Source organism: Pleurodeles waltl, chromosome 6, assembly GCF_031143425.1.
Source record: "Pleurodeles waltl isolate 20211129_DDA chromosome 6, aPleWal1.hap1.20221129, whole genome shotgun sequence".
Lineage (NCBI taxonomy): Eukaryota > Metazoa > Chordata > Amphibia > Caudata > Salamandridae > Pleurodeles > Pleurodeles waltl.
This window is the reverse complement of record NC_090445.1, coordinates 764,347,986-764,364,885: the sequence shown is the minus strand read 5'-3', so window position 1 is coordinate 764,364,885 and position 16,900 is coordinate 764,347,986. Positions and strand designations below refer to the sequence as shown.

At 42.9% G+C, this 16,900-nt stretch overlaps 1 protein-coding gene across 1 annotated transcript in view; it reads right to left on the bottom strand.

Annotated features, from left to right (window-relative positions):
- GPAM (glycerol-3-phosphate acyltransferase, mitochondrial) overlaps positions 1–16,900 on the bottom strand; it is a 242,489-nt gene that overhangs the window by 63,710 nt on the left and 161,879 nt on the right. Inside the window, exons 14-15 of the mRNA XM_069239392.1 lie at positions 9,512–9,582; positions 6,125–6,389 (exon numbers count right to left, since the gene is read on the bottom strand). Of these exons, the coding sequence (XP_069095493.1) occupies positions 6,125–6,389; positions 9,512–9,582 (336 nt within the window). The remainder of the gene's footprint in view (positions 1–6,124; positions 6,390–9,511; positions 9,583–16,900) is intronic.

Sequence of the window (16,900 nt, the reverse complement as noted above, 5' to 3'; positions counted from 1 at the left end):
ACCGAAACCTTTTCGGCTGCCTTTTTCGGCTCCGACGCCACTTTTTTGCTCTTCGGTGTAGTGATCTCTAGGTGCCGACTTGCTTCGGTGCTGCTCTCTCGGTGCCGAAATTGCTCTGACCCGGTGTCTCGGGGTCGTGTCTGCTCTGTGCCGGTATCTCGACTGGAGTCGGATGACTTCGACACATGCATGCCCTTTTTCGATGCCGATCCTCAGTCACCTATTTTTCGGGTTAAGCCATGGCCTGCCAGCGGTGGCGTCCCCTGGGCTTTTGTGGTCTTTGCGTGAGTTTTGTGTATCGACGTCTTACTCACGGTTTTCGGCATCTGTTCAGGATCGACCTCTTCCGAGTCCGAATCCTCGATGGAGAAGGCTTCCTCTTCTTCTTCCATCTGTTTTTGTCCTGTCAGCACCAATGCCATCTGTAGTCTTCTTGCTCTTCGGTCCCTTAAGGTCTTTCTGGACCGAAACGCTCGACAGGCCTCACAAGTATCCTCCTTGTGTTCTGGAGACAAACACAAATTACAGACCAGGTGCTGATCTGTATAAGGATACTTGTTGTGACATTCGGGGCAGAAGCGGAATGGGGTCCGTTCCATTAGCCTTGAAGACGCACTTGGTCGGGCCGACCAGGCCCCGCTGGGGAATCGAAAACCCGAAGGGCCACCCGAGCTCTTCCAAATTCGGTGTCGATCTGTTGTAACTAACCCGATACCGAACGTAAACAATAACGTTGAATTTTCCGAGATTTTCACTAACTTTCCGAACCGAAATGAGGAGCGAAAAGGAACACGTCCGAAACCGATGGCGGAAAGAAAACAATCTAAGATGGAGTCGACGCCCATGCGCAATGGAGCCGAAAGGGGAGGAGTCCCTCGATCTCGTGACTCGAAAAGACATCTTTGAAGAAAAACAACTTGTAACACACCGAGCCCAACACTAGATGGCGGGATGTGCAAAGCATGTGTATCTGCAGCTACACATGCCATCGAACATATATGAATCAGGTATCACTGTTAAAAGACAAGTAGGCAGTTGCCAAAAGATCCCATAAGTGGGCTGTATTGCAAGGCTACTGCAAATTGGAGTCACAACCGTACCTGGGTACAGGCTCCTCGAGGTTGCTCAAGGTAAATTTAATGAGATATTGGTTGGGCATCTTATTTTCACACTTACAACTACCCCTTTGGGAACGCAAAACATCTGCAACAGTCTGCTGGCTGTGCACCTAATATGCATCTGCAAAGAGCTAGAAGCTGATAGAAAAGCAATGTTGTTGCAACTCTTCTTAAGAGGTCTCCAATTTTGCAGCCAGGTGGTTCTATCTTGTTTTTCGCCCACGGATGTACAACAGATCTGCTGCTTTGTAAAATATTTTGTCGTGGTTGAAACTAAATTGCAGACGGTTCACTGTAGCGACCAATGGGGTGGGGGGCAAGATCACATGGTTGTATTTCTGATCATTGTAGTGGGTCATCTTGCCCCACAAGAAGGTTACCTTCGTTTTAAAATGCAGTTTTTAAGATGACTAATTCTTACAAGTTTTTTAACTAATTAAGCCTACCCGTGTTAATAAATACCATACCAACCATTTGCAAGGATCCGAGTCTGTCTCAGGGAATACAGATTGTACCTTAGGAATGCTGATGCCGAGTGGCAGGCCCGACAATGCTATTACTTAACATCAATTTGCTCAAAGCACATTCTACGCACTTTATTTTGACAAGGCTATCTGCCCACTCAGATAGTGCACTTTCAGTACTAAGCTATATCTGGTTTGATGCACTTTGAAGTGGTGTTAATTCAACATCATAATTCATGTCTGGTTTTATCTAACTAATGGCATGAACTAAATTCTTCTTCTTCTTCACTTAATTATGGAGTAGTTTTTTGATGCGTTGTGGTATGATGTTCGTGTCACAAAAAGCATGATTTAACACAGTTTATAGAATGACACTATGGGCACGTAATGTGCTGCATGTCATTGGTCAGCCTAGTCCGTTACAATTAACTTAAGGCTGAAATATCTCAGCAGCAAACATTAAACTGAATTTGAGATACGTTTCAGAATCTTGGGGTCTTGTACGTTCCAGACAGGAAGGCACTAAAATGTTTGTTCTTATCCACCTATGGCTTGTCTTCTCCACTCTCTTGCGACAACAGTATATCTTGCTGTGTTCTGTAAATTTGACACACTAGTAACGTGACGGTGCGTGGTACAAAAAAGCAAGAATTGCTACTGTCCCTCAGCTGAAATTGGGTCAATCGAATCCTTATCCATCTGTAAAAGTGAGTGACAATACAAAGCAGTATGTACCTAAGCCTATGAAAGTCTCCACCGTAGACCCTGCTTTGCGTTAGAATGCATTTTTGAATATAAACCAAAACATCTCAAGTTCTGGATTTTCTCACATTGTTTTGAAAATTAACTCCTATATAAAACTTTACTTACAGCATTCCCCTTTTATCCCTAATTAGGCGATTATTGATACAAAGGTTATAACTTGATTAGCCCAGAGAAGGATTGCTTAGCTATTGGCTTAACATAAGCTACTGCAGTATTCGGACAAAGCAGCACGTTTGTATTGAAAGGTAAAAGATCTTTATTGTTGGTTAATCAGAACTTTTACTATATGCAAGGCAAACAGTTACATTGTTGGTAACTGATATAGAAAGTAAAAGGTTAATCTGGCACAGTACAGCCTACATTAACATCTAAATAACTGGAATAATTCATAAGCAGCAAAAAGAGTGATTTAAATATGTAACACCATCTATTGACGGAATCATCAGTTATCTTAACCAGTTCAATAACACCATCATAAAGTATTTTACTGCTCTTGTGATCAGTTGTGGAAAGGGGCTTCCGGAAGCATTTCTTCTATTTAAATGGTACACCGTGCATGCCGTGACATGAGTTAGACTCTAATGTGTCTTTGTTTCTCTGGTAATGGCACACAGCACCCAAATATTACAGTACAGGTGGGCGCAGGGGGCCATGGGTGAGGTAGTCTTCACAGACCATAAAGTAATCGGCTCACACCTGCACAGTGCCTGGGGCTTGGGAGCGGCTATAAACAGTTTTCCTCTGGCTCTATTGAGAGGCTGGAGCAGGGACACAGCAAAATCACCCCCTTCGTCAGTCTCATTGGAGCAGAGCTAGCCACCACTGCCCAGCCCAGGCCCAACACTGATGCTGAAAATTGCTCTCCAAATGGGGCGAGGCAGCGGGTAAGGGTAATGGAGGGGGAAAGGTACATGGGAGAAGCGGCTTAGAGTGGAGTGCAAAGTGAATCGCGAAATGCAAGGATGGGGATGCAAGTTATAAAATGGGGGAGTAGATTGACCCCACTAATGGAGAAGGAGAGAATCCAATCCTTTCCCCTCACAATGGAAACTTCATTGTAGGTTGGAGTGGTTCACTGACTTAAAACATGCAACTCATCCCGAATGTATGTTTAGTCCAATTAGAGAGGGGTAGACCGTCAGCTTGCTGTTCTTTTCCTTAGTACCCCCACCAAGAGCACAATATAAAAAAAAGTCTCCTCAGTAAATCATTGCTTCCCCGGTAACAGAGAGCCAAATGCTGGTGATCAGGCCTCCAGCCACGAGAAAATGTTACCCAATGGGCAAAGTAATGATAGTTCAAATACGCGGCTAGTTCCCTGTGGATGTGGTGTTATATCTGTGGGCGCAATTCCGGGGCAATGGGCGTGTGTCTAGGCTTTCAGGCCATATGATTATAATACCTATATCGACTTCATTCCAATTACTTTCAAGGAGAAAAACTGAAGTACTCCTGAGGCCAGGTTTACATTGTCACACCACCTTCCCCCCCCCATCTGCCAAAAAAAATAACATAATGGGGAGCCGCCGCCAACAGCCAATAAGTCAAGGGAGCTGTGGGTCAAACTTCAGAAACTGCTGCTGCTTCCAACTGAGGGTCCCCAACTGCGACTTGAGTAATGACTATAAATTAGGAAGGTCGTTTTGCAAACATGTGACTCCTTATTTTGCAAACAAACTTAGGAGTATATAGGTTGGTTCATAACATCAGACAGGATTTGCAAACAGTTTTTGCACGAATTGCAAACCCTCTTTTCAAATACAATCTTAGCACATTTGGCCTGTTTTGTGTGTGGCTAAATACATCAAGACGCTGCTCCTTCCGAGTCCTATTTCCATTACTGGAATCAGTTGACCATATCAGAATCTCCCCACTGCTAACTCTAAATCAACTGATACAAACTGAATTATCTCATATCATTTGCAGTCATTAGGATAGAACACTTAAGCCCATTCCCGCTCTAGCTGTAACACCAAAGGCTATGGAACGAAAGAGATTTCAAACCAATGGTGTTGTCACTCACCAAGGGACATGGTTTGGAGGCATGCTAAAGAAAGTTGAAAGTAAGGAACATCAAAACCGTAAATGAGGCTTTAATCTCAATTATTAACATTGCAGTACTTGAAATACATTCCTAATGGCCTGCACTGTCGGAAAGGATCACTTTTTTTATTTATTTCACAGCAGAGGCTTTGCTTTCCTTGGTGGAGGTGAAAGCTCAACTTTCTTTGGTTCTTGGGTTTTCAAACATGTAATTGGTTGCAACGTCTAGTCGCAGAGCTAAGAGATTGCAGAGCAACCTAAAGGATGAAAGAAAATGTAATGCTATGTAAAACAAAATGCAGTGATTGCCGAGTATATATTTAAACGGCCTTTCATCTCTCCAAAGATGTGAAGTTGTCACAAACTTTAAGAGAGTTTCTAGGTCATCTCCGCTTCCTTGATTAGCTTTCATTTTATTGGGCTTGATCATTTTTATGGGAAGGGACTGTGATGGGCACGGTATGGGCCAAGGTGCATCACAGGCTTTTATGAAAGTAATTCCTTGATGCACACCCAGTAAAGTGCAGTCTGAATGCAAGTCAGACTGATGCACAGAGAGGTTCCAGACATTGCTCTGATCACATGGAGCGTGCATTTGCATTCACTCCAGTATAAGTGTGCCGGCTGGTTGTTGAGAGAGATATGCTTAGTAGAATGCTGAGAGGTGTGCCTATGGTGAGTTACATGTGAGTAGACATAACCAGACCAAGTGTCATCCAGCTCAAATGGAGGAAAAGTGAAAACATCTATGCTCTCAGAGAGTTGTTAAAGATTGCCTTTAATTTGTAAAATTTTAAAATGCCTTTGGTCTCCTCCCTACTTCTCATAAGGAGACACCCAGAAACTGTGCCTTATCACTGAGACACAATGTCATACCACTAGTCAAATGGAAGTCAATTTACAGTTCACAGGAGGACCTAGAGAAAGCACTTCCTGGGTAGACCCTGAATTTCCAGGAAGAAGTGGAAGACATAATCAAGCTACACTGATAATGAGTAGGTAGGAGTGTGAGAAGTAGGAACGTGCAGTGACAATCCATGTTTGTCTGTGAGGTAATGACCATGGCAGGTGAAGTATGCAAAATGTAAAGTTTGAAAAGCTTTACAAAGGCTAATGAAGTTTCTTGACTTCACCAGAAGTGCTGTCAAGCTGCTTACGAATTGATGCCTCATTCCAGAAGGTTAGGACATTCAATCGCAGGGAACTGTCCACCTAGCAAGAGGTGTCATCCCTACTACCAATGATGGATGCCCTTAGATAGGGAACATTGGAAAACCCACCACACTGCACACTCCCCGTCAGTGGTACGTCCAGCCCTTGAAACATTTGAAAAAACAGGCCATAAGAAACATGTGGAAATAAACAGCGACAATTTCACCCAGAGGAGATGCAGGCCCTAACGCTACTTGAGAAAAGCACAATTATCACTCCAGTGTGACAGTATCACATTAAAGCAATTGTCAAGTTTTCCACAAGAAGGAGAGGACTGTAGGGACATCAGGAATTATCATCTTTGTTCACTTTATGCCAACATTCTATATTAATAATACAGTAACATATATAAATTGCTGACAAAGGGTACATTCATTATTCCCTAACCAATGTAAAATACTAGTTAATCATGTGAATCACTAACACACAGCTGTTACTTGTTACACAATAACAATTAATAAATATGAAGAATTTAATGCACTTTATCAAAAATAGCTTCCTCTTTTCAATCCTCGAACATACCAATAATGGCCTCCAAGAGGAACACGTGCAGGACCCCGTTACTGTAGAAGTTGAGTTCGAAGACAGCTGGAATAGTAAGGCTGGGGGAGATGAAGAACTCGTTGTTCCTGCTTGTGTTTGTTATATTTACAGAGTTCCCCAACAAGTGAATAGCATGCATGACCACATCTTCGGAATTTCCTGAAAACCCCAGATCAAAGTCACGGGCCAAAACCTCCTCCTTCATGGAAAAGAAGTCCTCTACCAATGTGGACAAATCTATTCCCTGCACAGAGAAAGCCACAAAAGAATTAAGCAAAAATATCTGCTTCATATCTATGATCAACACTGAGGTACATTTTGCATACCACAAACTGATTGTCTCCTGGTCTATAATCAGAGTAGCTTATTTATCGTTTATGCTTTTAAATCAAGCTACATTTTTAAAGGATTGGGTCTATACTGAACTATACAACCTGAAAAATAACCACTAAAGCAAACTGTGCTTCGCAAGGCTACTGATTATACTTAAAACACCTATCATAAAAATGCTAATCAATTCAAACCATAAATCATTTAACTTTTAAATACATATGTAAAAACCCCCAAACTAGGCTATCACCTCACAGCATGTATTAAATTAAAACAATGACTGGCTCAAAAACATTTGAGATCTATCCAAAATAATATGCAAGATAAACACGTATATAATTTCCCCATTTGATGTCGCAATCAAGCCAAGTGGCCTTCTTTTGCAACACTGTAATAATGTTTTATTTATCTTTGAAAAGGAAAATAAATAAATTAATAAGAGTAGTGGAACAGAAGAAACACAATATGGATATGGGAGAAAGCTGCTGTTGGGAGAAACAGTTGGTCATCGACAGCATGTCTTAAAAGGGGCGTGAATGTTAATACTAACAATACCAGGAATCTTTGTCTCTTCATTTTACCATACATCATGGAATTTCACTGGAGGCATGTAAGGTTTAGTGATTTATATGTTTTTCTACCAGGCCCCTGAGGGCATCAGAGCCCTGTACACAAAGAAATCCTCTGTCCTTAGGTTAAAGAGAGAGTATTACTGATGACAGCAAGGTCATCATCATACATGCCGCCATACAACATACATTTTTACAGGTTATTATTTAGCACAGAGACCAAAGAAGGATAAAAGATTATGGAGATATATAGCCTGAGGTCAAATAGGGTGAAGCGTTCCACATACATAGCAGCTTATTATTGGTCAAAAAGCTCAATTATTTTACAGAACAGTTCACAAAACAAAGGTGGAAGGGTTATGAAAGCTGTCACCTGGTGGCTCAACCACTGACAAAGATAGATAGAAGGGCATGGGGGGAATGAAAGCTGCAGGCATAAAACTCAGAGGTGAGAGACAAGTATATTATGAAGAGAATCAAACTGGTCAGAACAGAGTACCAATAAGGTACCAAATTTCCGGTGTGATGAGATGAGGTTGGAAAGAAAAAGTGATGAGGCTGGGAGAAGAGATGGAGTAGTTTGGCAGAGATCATAAGGTGAAGCAAATGGACAGTCTGTAAAGAGTGAGATGAGCGAAGGTAAAGGAGTGCAGATTTGGGATGGCAGGATATAGATTTTACTAGATGAATTGTTTAAATGAAATGATAGTACAAAATAGGAAGGAGAGAGACATAATTAAGATGTATTGAGAAATGGGCACTTTTAAAAGGAGGTAAGGCAAATGTGTATTAGAAGGAGGGTTAGTTCAGAGGAGTACACTATGGAATTTAGAAGAAAGGAATGTAGGAACTCAAATATTAAAAAATCACAGATGCAGGACAGTCTATATCGAGGATCAGTCCTAACAGCATATAAGGGCCTAACTAGTGGTGAAGGATTGAGCTTCTCTAGAGAGATGTTTCGAGAGTACGCATTTCAGCTCCTTACATTATATAAAAGTAGGAAAGGCACACTTTAAAGAGCTGAGGAAAGAGAGCTGCAGGTTCTCTGGGAGCATTCAAAGAGGGATTCCCCTAGGGGCCAGTCTTTTTTTCAAGGTGAGGATTGGTCAGAGCAGTTCTTTGCTGTGCAGTTCTCCAGATATTTTAATATGACCTACCAGTAAAAGGGCTTTGCATGTGGGGCAGGTTATTTGGAAGATGGAACCAGTATCAAATGAGCGCAAGCCTAGTGAGCTTAATTCTGGAGAAATGTGACTGAAACAAGGAAAGTGTCCCTTAGACGAACATTGCTTTTGCATGAAGAACTGTTTTCACTGCTGTCACTTGTCTTTTCAAGAGACCTGTTAGGAAATATATTCCAACCTGCCTGTTTTTTGGTTGACGCATTCCACAAATGTTTAGGTCTATCTGAACTGCGAAATAAAGATAAAGGGGAATCAACATCTCAGCCAGAGAGAGATACAATGTTTATCATCATGATGATGAGCACCATACTGTAAAAATGCCACGAATTAACAGAGTCAACCTGCTCAATGTACAAAGAAGAAGTAAATCTTCACTCTCAAAAGTAGTTCTAAACAGGTGCAGATTTCTTGATTTTTGAACGAAAAACATTGGTAGTAAAAGGCTAGGAAAGCTGTCTCAGTCACATGTGTACTAGTCACAAATAGGCACGTAATAATACGTCCCTGTTGTAAAACTGCCTATATCTTTTTCAATTAAAGAAAAAAAAAAACATGCAAAAAACACTCTCTGCTGGTGTCCAGTTACTCTTTCTAATAGAGAAGGATTAACTCCACTTTGTTGCAGAACATTTTAAACCATTCCCAGGGTGCAAAACCTTCAAATGGGAGTTTGTGAATGTCCACAACCTCACAAGTTTGTGGGTGCTAACGACTTGCATGGCAAACACCATCTTGAATCATTCACTTACCACCACTTTGCATACAATTACACTGCAGTAAATTGCAACAGTTGGGCTAGTATACCCAACAGATGAAAATGGGGCCTTTTTTTGGTCATAAATGTACGTTCACTGCAGATATGGCTTTTTGAATTGGGCTCCTACTGTTTAAGTGATGGCTATAATTACCCAACAGACTCCTATTTAAAGGGTAGAAAGTGAAGTTAACCTACTTGAATTCACATCTATGACCTGCAACATAAACACAGGTACTGGCAAATAAGACATGGTGTTAAAAAAAAGAAAGACAAAAAAGAAAGAAAAAAGATCGTCTAAGAGCAGAAGATGCCACTCTGGTATCAGTCAATATGCATTTATATATGTATTCAGCATTTTCACAGAGGATTTAACTGGTTTAAATGTATGTGGCTAGTGTTGTGGTTTACAAATCAACTTTGTGCAGCAAATAACATCGGATACTCCAATAGGGGAAAAGGTAATTTATCAGTTGCAGATGGAAGAACACTAGTCATTTCATTTTGATTAGCACCAAGACTTTACCTGCCTATGTCGGTATAGCAGAAGGCATGCGACAATGTGGGTGGACATCACAGCGCAGGACTGGTTAGCAGCTATGTGCACAGAAAAAAACATAACAGGGAAAGTACAACATTTAAGATCACATACACACCAATACCTCTGTCAGAGGAACATGCACAACATCTGCAAACTTGAAAGGTCTTTTTCCAGGTGAAAGGCTGAGCTCACCCAACACATGTCGGCAGTATGACATTGTGGCAGAATACCATAAATTCTACATCTGCCAAATTTGGAGGTCTGTTGGGGAATGCTATGTGGGGTTACTAAGAATTTCCCATTCAGAAGGTTGGCAAAACCTATGTAAAAAAATAAAAAATAAATAACCTTAAAGCAATTCTACTGCGATCACTTGGGTCCTGCTTTAATAACCCCACCAAGCTGGAATACCAGAAAAGAACAACAAAAATAAGGAAACTTATGGTGGCATACATCTGCGATCTGAGTACATGTTTTCCCTTTTTTATGAGTCTCAGAACCACTAGGATTAGTACAAGAATAATGCACTTTTGTAGCTTTTCTGGCATACGCCTGTCAATAGTAAACCCACAGATGCCTCCAAAGCAACAACTCTCAGGCAGAAGTACATTTGGTTCTATTTGTGAATAAATTGCCTGAACCTCTAAAATTTCAAAAAGGTAGAGGGTGTATGGAACACTTCAACCACACATTTTCTACAACTTACTTTGAGGTATGTTTAAGTTTATAAATTAAATTGTTGAAAAAATGCCCTAGCATGTCTATTCATACAGTTACAACTTTGTTGGTGTTCACCATACATGCAAAGCCACCTTTATTGATACTTTGATGACAGTTCCCATTTTTGCATCTCCTACCACACGATTGAAAAATCTGCCCACCTGTCAGATTTTCACAAACTTAAATTTCATCCAACAACAAATTATGCAGATCTTGATTCTGTGAATAGTTTGTCAATTTCAGCCACAGCTTAAACTGTTTGAGCATGCAAGCTTCAATAATATGCACAAAGTATTTTAAATATGATGTTATATTTCGAAGTAATGGTATGAATTAAAATTGACTTTTCACGAGCGCTGGTGTAGACATTGCACAGAAGTTTGCAACAGACATTTGCAAAAGCGTATAACAAGAATGGAAAACTCAAGGACTGTGTGAACTCAATGTCAAGCCCATATCAGATTTTCAAAGAAAACACTTGACGTTTATTAATAGGTAAGTAAAAACTATACAAATATTTTACACTAAAAAGATAAATACATTCTGGGGCTAAAAGACGACCCCAAATGTGTTTATAGCATTTAAAAAGACACATTACATGTCCCATGGCATCAGTCCCATTAGCATCAGTCTACAGGGTGCTCTCTGTTGACACGAGGTTCAGGACTCATTTTATTACAATGTTTCCTAATGAATTCTCCGTCAATGGGGCAGAGTTGCCAGATAAAGAATACAATTTAGCAAAAAAAGTTACTTCGCTTTGGTATCGTTCTTTGTGGTGGATACTATAAAGTCACTTTCTTCTGATGGCTATCTCTACCTGCAGATTGTTCACCTTTTGAATAGATTACCCATGAAGCCCACCTGGGGTGCATGAGCAGTTACAACAAGAAACCTTGAGCCTCCCAGAGAGCAAAGTGACCCTCCCTAATCCCTTTGTAGTCCAAACAATAATGCTTTGTAAAGGTGTTGAGGCCTGCTAGGTAGCCACTTAGCAAATGTCTGCAACTGGCTTGCTTCTTGCCTGGAAGACTTAGTTACGGTGAAATGAGCACAAATACCATCTGATGGCTCCTTCTGCGCCATGGCGAAGTAGTTACTGATGCAGAGAATTATCCATCCTGACAAGGTCCTCGTATGCACTGCCTTGCCCTTCATCCTTTCAACAAATCCCACGAAAAGCTGGTCATCCAGCCTGAACTCATGGTCCTGCCCACAGAGAAGCTCATCGATCCCTTGGGGTTATGACAGTGAAGCGTTTCTTCCTTCGCCTTAGAATCTGTAAACTAACAGAACACTGAAAGAGTAATGGACTCAGCTAGGTAAAAAGGGTAACTACCTTTGGCAGGAAGGCAGCCCTGGTTCTCAGCAACAGCTTATCTGGGAAGAAAGAAGTAAATGGAGGTTTCACAGAAAAGGCTTGTAACTCACTATCACATTTCTGACTGACGTAACAGCAATCAGAAAGACCATCTTAAAAGTTAGTAGCCTTAAAGGAAAACTATTCAACAGTTCAAATGTGGAACACATGAGGAATATGCGAACACGGCTGAGGTCCCAGTTCGGCATAATAAATGCGGAAATGTGAAACTTTTTATGGAGCATGTAACAGGGATGACAGAGAAAGCTGGTGTAGGAAACGGGGTTTTTGTTTCAGTTCCCCTCCCCCCCCACTTTTTGCCCCCTTTTTAGCTACTAGATGCTGGTTTTCCACTCTGACAGGGCACTGAGGTCTGTCAACCAGACCTCTGTGCCAGTGCTCCTACCTAAAACAAGGTGATTTCTAATTGTAGCACAACTGGCAAAATACTTACACACCCCTGTAAGCCCCTAGTAAAGGGTACCCCTGGTGAGGATACTAAATAGGGTCCCTAAGGGCTGCAGCATTTCTTATGCCACCATAAGGAACCTACACACAAATTCCACACAGGCTACCATAGCAGGCTGCGTGACATGGTGCAAACCATGAAGTGAAAACTTGACGTGCCATGCCAAAGTCTCTGCATTTAATAAAAGTAAGTCGCCCCTACAGCAGACCTTTGAGTCCTAAAGCAGGGTGCATTATATTTTATTTGAGGACATATCTGCATGAGCAGATATGCCCTGTGACGTCTTGTTCTATTACTAGATATTACAAGTGAACACGGAAGCCATCCTAAAGTATGTACTGGGCACTGGTCAAAACGAGTTACCCAGCTACATAAAGGCTTCACTGAAACATATGGTGTTTTGTATCAAACACCTCATATAAATAAGCCCACACTGATTTCGGTAATGGATTTATTAATACATGCACCAGAGAGTACCTTAGAAGTAGACCCTGAACCCTACTACTCCTCTGTTGTGCTGGCGGACTGGTCCTGTCCAGCGTGCCACTACAGATGGGTTTCTGACACCCTAGGAGGGGAGTGCTCTCAGAGGTCAGAAATAATGTCTGCTTTGGCAGGAGGGGTTTACACCTCCTTTAGCAGGAAGGCTAGTAAATTAGCATGTCAAGGCAGGGAACTTCAAAGAGCACACCACCATTGATACGAGAGCCTGGCTTCCCCTAGACCTTGAGGATGCTACCCCCTGCCGTGGGGCCCATTTGGCACTAGGACAAGTGGGAAATTAGCTATGCTAGGAGGCGTATTACACCTCCAGGCTACTCAGACCCCTAAGGCGGGCTAGCTGGTGAAATTAGGAACTCTGCGAAAGGGTGATGCCCCCTTCCGTCAGGAAGTGGTCATGTAGAGCGTGTAGTGACCCCACGGGTAGCTAGCTCATTGGCTACTATCCTTAACTCGCCTAAATTGAGTATTTAGGTGGCCCCTGGACACCAGAAAATCATATTCATCTCCCTAAAGAAGAAAGGATAAAGAAGAGAGCTGATGACGCGACAACTGAGGAGCAGCAACTGACGTGGCGCCAACCTTGCCTGCAACACAACTGCACCGACCCGGACCATTCAGATGGATGTCACATCCAAAAGTTGTGAAGGACTGACCCACAACTTCAACTGGCCAGCAACATCTCCCTTTGAGCAGTGGAGTTGCTTCCCTGCATGTTTGCAGGCACTAAAAGGATTGACACGAGAGCCTCTACCAGTACAATCATGCCGGACAAAGCCTCACTGCACATGAGCCCACCAGCTTGAGTTGCCGTGAATCCACTGCGCCACTAAGGCACACAGACCCCTAAGAGCTGAGACCCATCTTGGTTTTAGCCGGATTGTCCCCTCAGTCCTGGTCTTTGGCCTGTGTCTTCAGAAAAGCAGGAACCAGTCACAGCCTCTGGAACACCAAGACCCAATGCCTGAATGCACCACTGCCCCTGTGCACCACAGCCCAAGGAGAAGTGGATCAACAGTAACCACGGGTTCCAGAGACCCTTCACAGCTGAGCACCTCCCTTTGGGTTTGGCCAGACTGGTCCCCCAGTCCATGTCTGCAGCCTGTATTCACAGGCTACCACAAACTGCAAATGCCTCCTGCAGTGCTATCCTGCCAGGGAAATCAATACTGCAGCTGAGCCCTCCAGCCTGAGTTCCAGTGGACCAGCGGTGTCCCTACGTGCCCAAGCATCTCAAGGAATGAGACCCACCCTGTGGGTTCGCCGGGACTGGCCCACAGTCCCTGCTTGCAGGCTCTTTGTCACAAGACCGTTCTCCCATTGAAATCGACGGGCGCTCAACACTGAAAAGCACCTTTGCAGCTGGACGTCCCAGTGGCCCCAGAGGTGACATGTTGGTACTGCCTTGGACCTTGCCCCATATTTACCTTAACTCCAAAAGATTGGTCTAGTAAGTCGCTACTAAGTACCAGCATGCAGTATTTATGCCTTTCCGACAGGATAACATTGCTGCATTAGAGTCAATACAAGTTTATTTTTCGTATTCTTCAAAACTGGTAACTTAAAAAAAGTACTTACCAAAAAAATAAAGTTCTTGGTGTCGAAAAATATATTAAACAAATTGTTATTTTTCTAAATTAGTCTTGTGTTTCTTCTTAAGTGTGTACCATTTATTGACTGTGTGTATTCAACAAATAACAACAAGAGTGAAGTAGAGAGGGAGCAGACGTGGAGGGAATGCAGAGGAGTTGATGTAGCCTACAGTGTTAGACTTTTCATCCTTGGCGTGGTCTCCCTTAACTTTGTGCCGCTGTTTCCCAGGTTGTTGATGTGTGCTGGACTCAGTTTGTGCTGTTTTTGTTACTCTGGGCACTTTACCACTGCTAACCAGAGCTAAAGTGCAAGTGCTCCTAAACAAAATGTGTATGTAATTGGCATATTTGATTTATGAATAAGTCCCTAGTACAGTGCACTAGAGGTGACCAGGACCTGTAAATCAAATGCTACTATTGGACCTGCAGCACTGGTTGTGCCACCCACATAAGTAGCTCTATAATCATGTCTCAGACCTGCCACTGCAGTGTCAGTGTGTGCAGTTTTAACTGTAAATTTGACTTGGCAAGTGTACCCACTTGCCAGGCCTAAACCTTTTTTTTTCTTACATGTAAGGCACCCCTAAGGTAGGGCCTAGGTAGCCCCAAGGGCAGGGTGCAGTGTATGGTTAAGGTAGGACATTTAGTAATGTGTTTTAAATCCTAACAGTGAAATATTGCTAAATTCGTTTTTCACTGTTGCAAGGACCGTCCATCTCATAGGTTAACGTGGGGACTACCTTTAAATCTTATTAAAGTGTAGATCCCCTTTGGGAGCGGATGGACATGTAGAGTTTGGGGTCTTTGAGCTCACAATTTGAAAATACATCTATCAGTAAAGTTGATTTTAAGAGTGTGTGTTTGAAAATCCCACTTTTAAAAAGTGAGCATTTTCTTGCTTATACCATTTCTGTGACTGCCTGTTTGTGCATTCCCTGTCTGAGTCAGTTTGACAGTTGGGCTGGTTGCACCTCACACAAGACAGTGACACAAAGGGAGCTGAGGTGTAGTCTACATTTCCTGATAAGCCATCTGTGCTAGGAGGGGGGGGGGGGGGGTGGAGTGGTCACTCACACCTAAAAGGGCTATGCCTGCCCTCACACAATGCAGTCTCCAACCCCCCTGATGAGTGTCTGGGGTCTGGCCTGGGCAAGGCTGGATTTCACATTCACAAGAGGCTTTGCTTTGAAGTAGGCCTATCTTAAAAAGATAAATTGGGTTTAAGAAGGGCACCCAAAACTATAATCTTTAGAACACTTCTGGAAACCAAGAGGAACCTCTGCCTGGAGAAGAGCTGAAGAGCTGAGGAAGCACAGCTGCCCTGCCTGTGACTGTGCTTTGTGGAGCTATCCTGCAGTTGCTGCTTCATCCAGAGTAAGAGGGCAAATACTGGACTTTGTGTGCCTTCCATCTTGAGAAGAACTCTCCAAGGGCTTGATTCAGAGCTTGCCTCCTGTTGTTTGAAGTCTCAGGGACAGCAAAGACTTCTCTCTGCCAGCACCTTGAGTCTCTGGAGACTCCTACTCTGCCAAAGTGGTGCCCATCCAGTTCCTGGGACCCTGAAAGGAAAAGCTGGCAGCCTAAGAGGAAGAAATCCACGCACCGACTTCCGTGCAGGGAAAAGATTGACGTGACTCCGATCTGCAGATGGAAAAATCGACACGCCACAGGTTTTGCGGCTGAAAATAGACGCTCGCCTGCAATACGACCTGAAGATCGACGCCTGGGGCTGGAGAAACGACACACAGCATCGCTGACGGAGACTCATGAGATCGCAACACATCACCAAAGACCCCATTTCTATCACAGAGGAAGCACTCTGAGACCGGGACAAGCTATCCAAGGAGGTAACATTGGAGCAGGTGGAGTCCTGGGACCCAGAAGAAGGGGACCAAGATGCAAGTCAAATGGCAGCCATGAGGAGGGAGGCACTGCAGTCCAAGACACCATGCCCCAGGAAGAGAGTACTCATCTGGCTTACCACAGAGAAAATACTTTTAGCAAAATGCCAAGAACCATATGAGATGCGCCAAAAATTACTCTGGTTATCTACTGAATAGACATTCCATACACACTCAGAGAAGGGCAAATATACCATGTCAATCTGTTAGAGAGATTGGAGGTACCAAGTCTAGTGGGAAGGAATCCAGCTATTACAGCCCACTGTATAACTAACACCCATTCTCTTGAGATAACTGTCCATCCTGTCCAGAAGACACTACAGGAGGCAGTTTCCATAAGCAATACCTTACCCGAACTAGAAGCAGCAGCTCCCTCAATTGTTACATAAATATCCCACACTGTTTTCAGGGAAGCCCAGGAGAACTACCTTAGCACAACATTACATTACTACAATCGAAAAATTGGTGGTAAAGCTGAGGCCGTACAGGATCATTGCAGCTGGGAGGAAAGCAGTAGAACAAGACGTAGAGGACATGTTGAAATGAGATATAATTGAGCCGCCCCAGAGTGCCTGGTCTTCTCCTGTTGTGCTTGTGCCAAAAGGAGTCTGCAGTCTCTGATTCTGTATTGACTTTAGACAGTTAAATAAAGATCATCAAATTTGACATGAACCTCATGCCACAAATAAATGAGCTAATTGAGAAGGTTGATGTTATGTCTGCAATTGACTTAACAAAAGAATATCACCACTGCCTCAGGCCTTTACCAATTCAAAGTCCTACCTTTTGGGCTCCATGAAGCACCTGTCACTTTTGAAAAGCTCATGGATT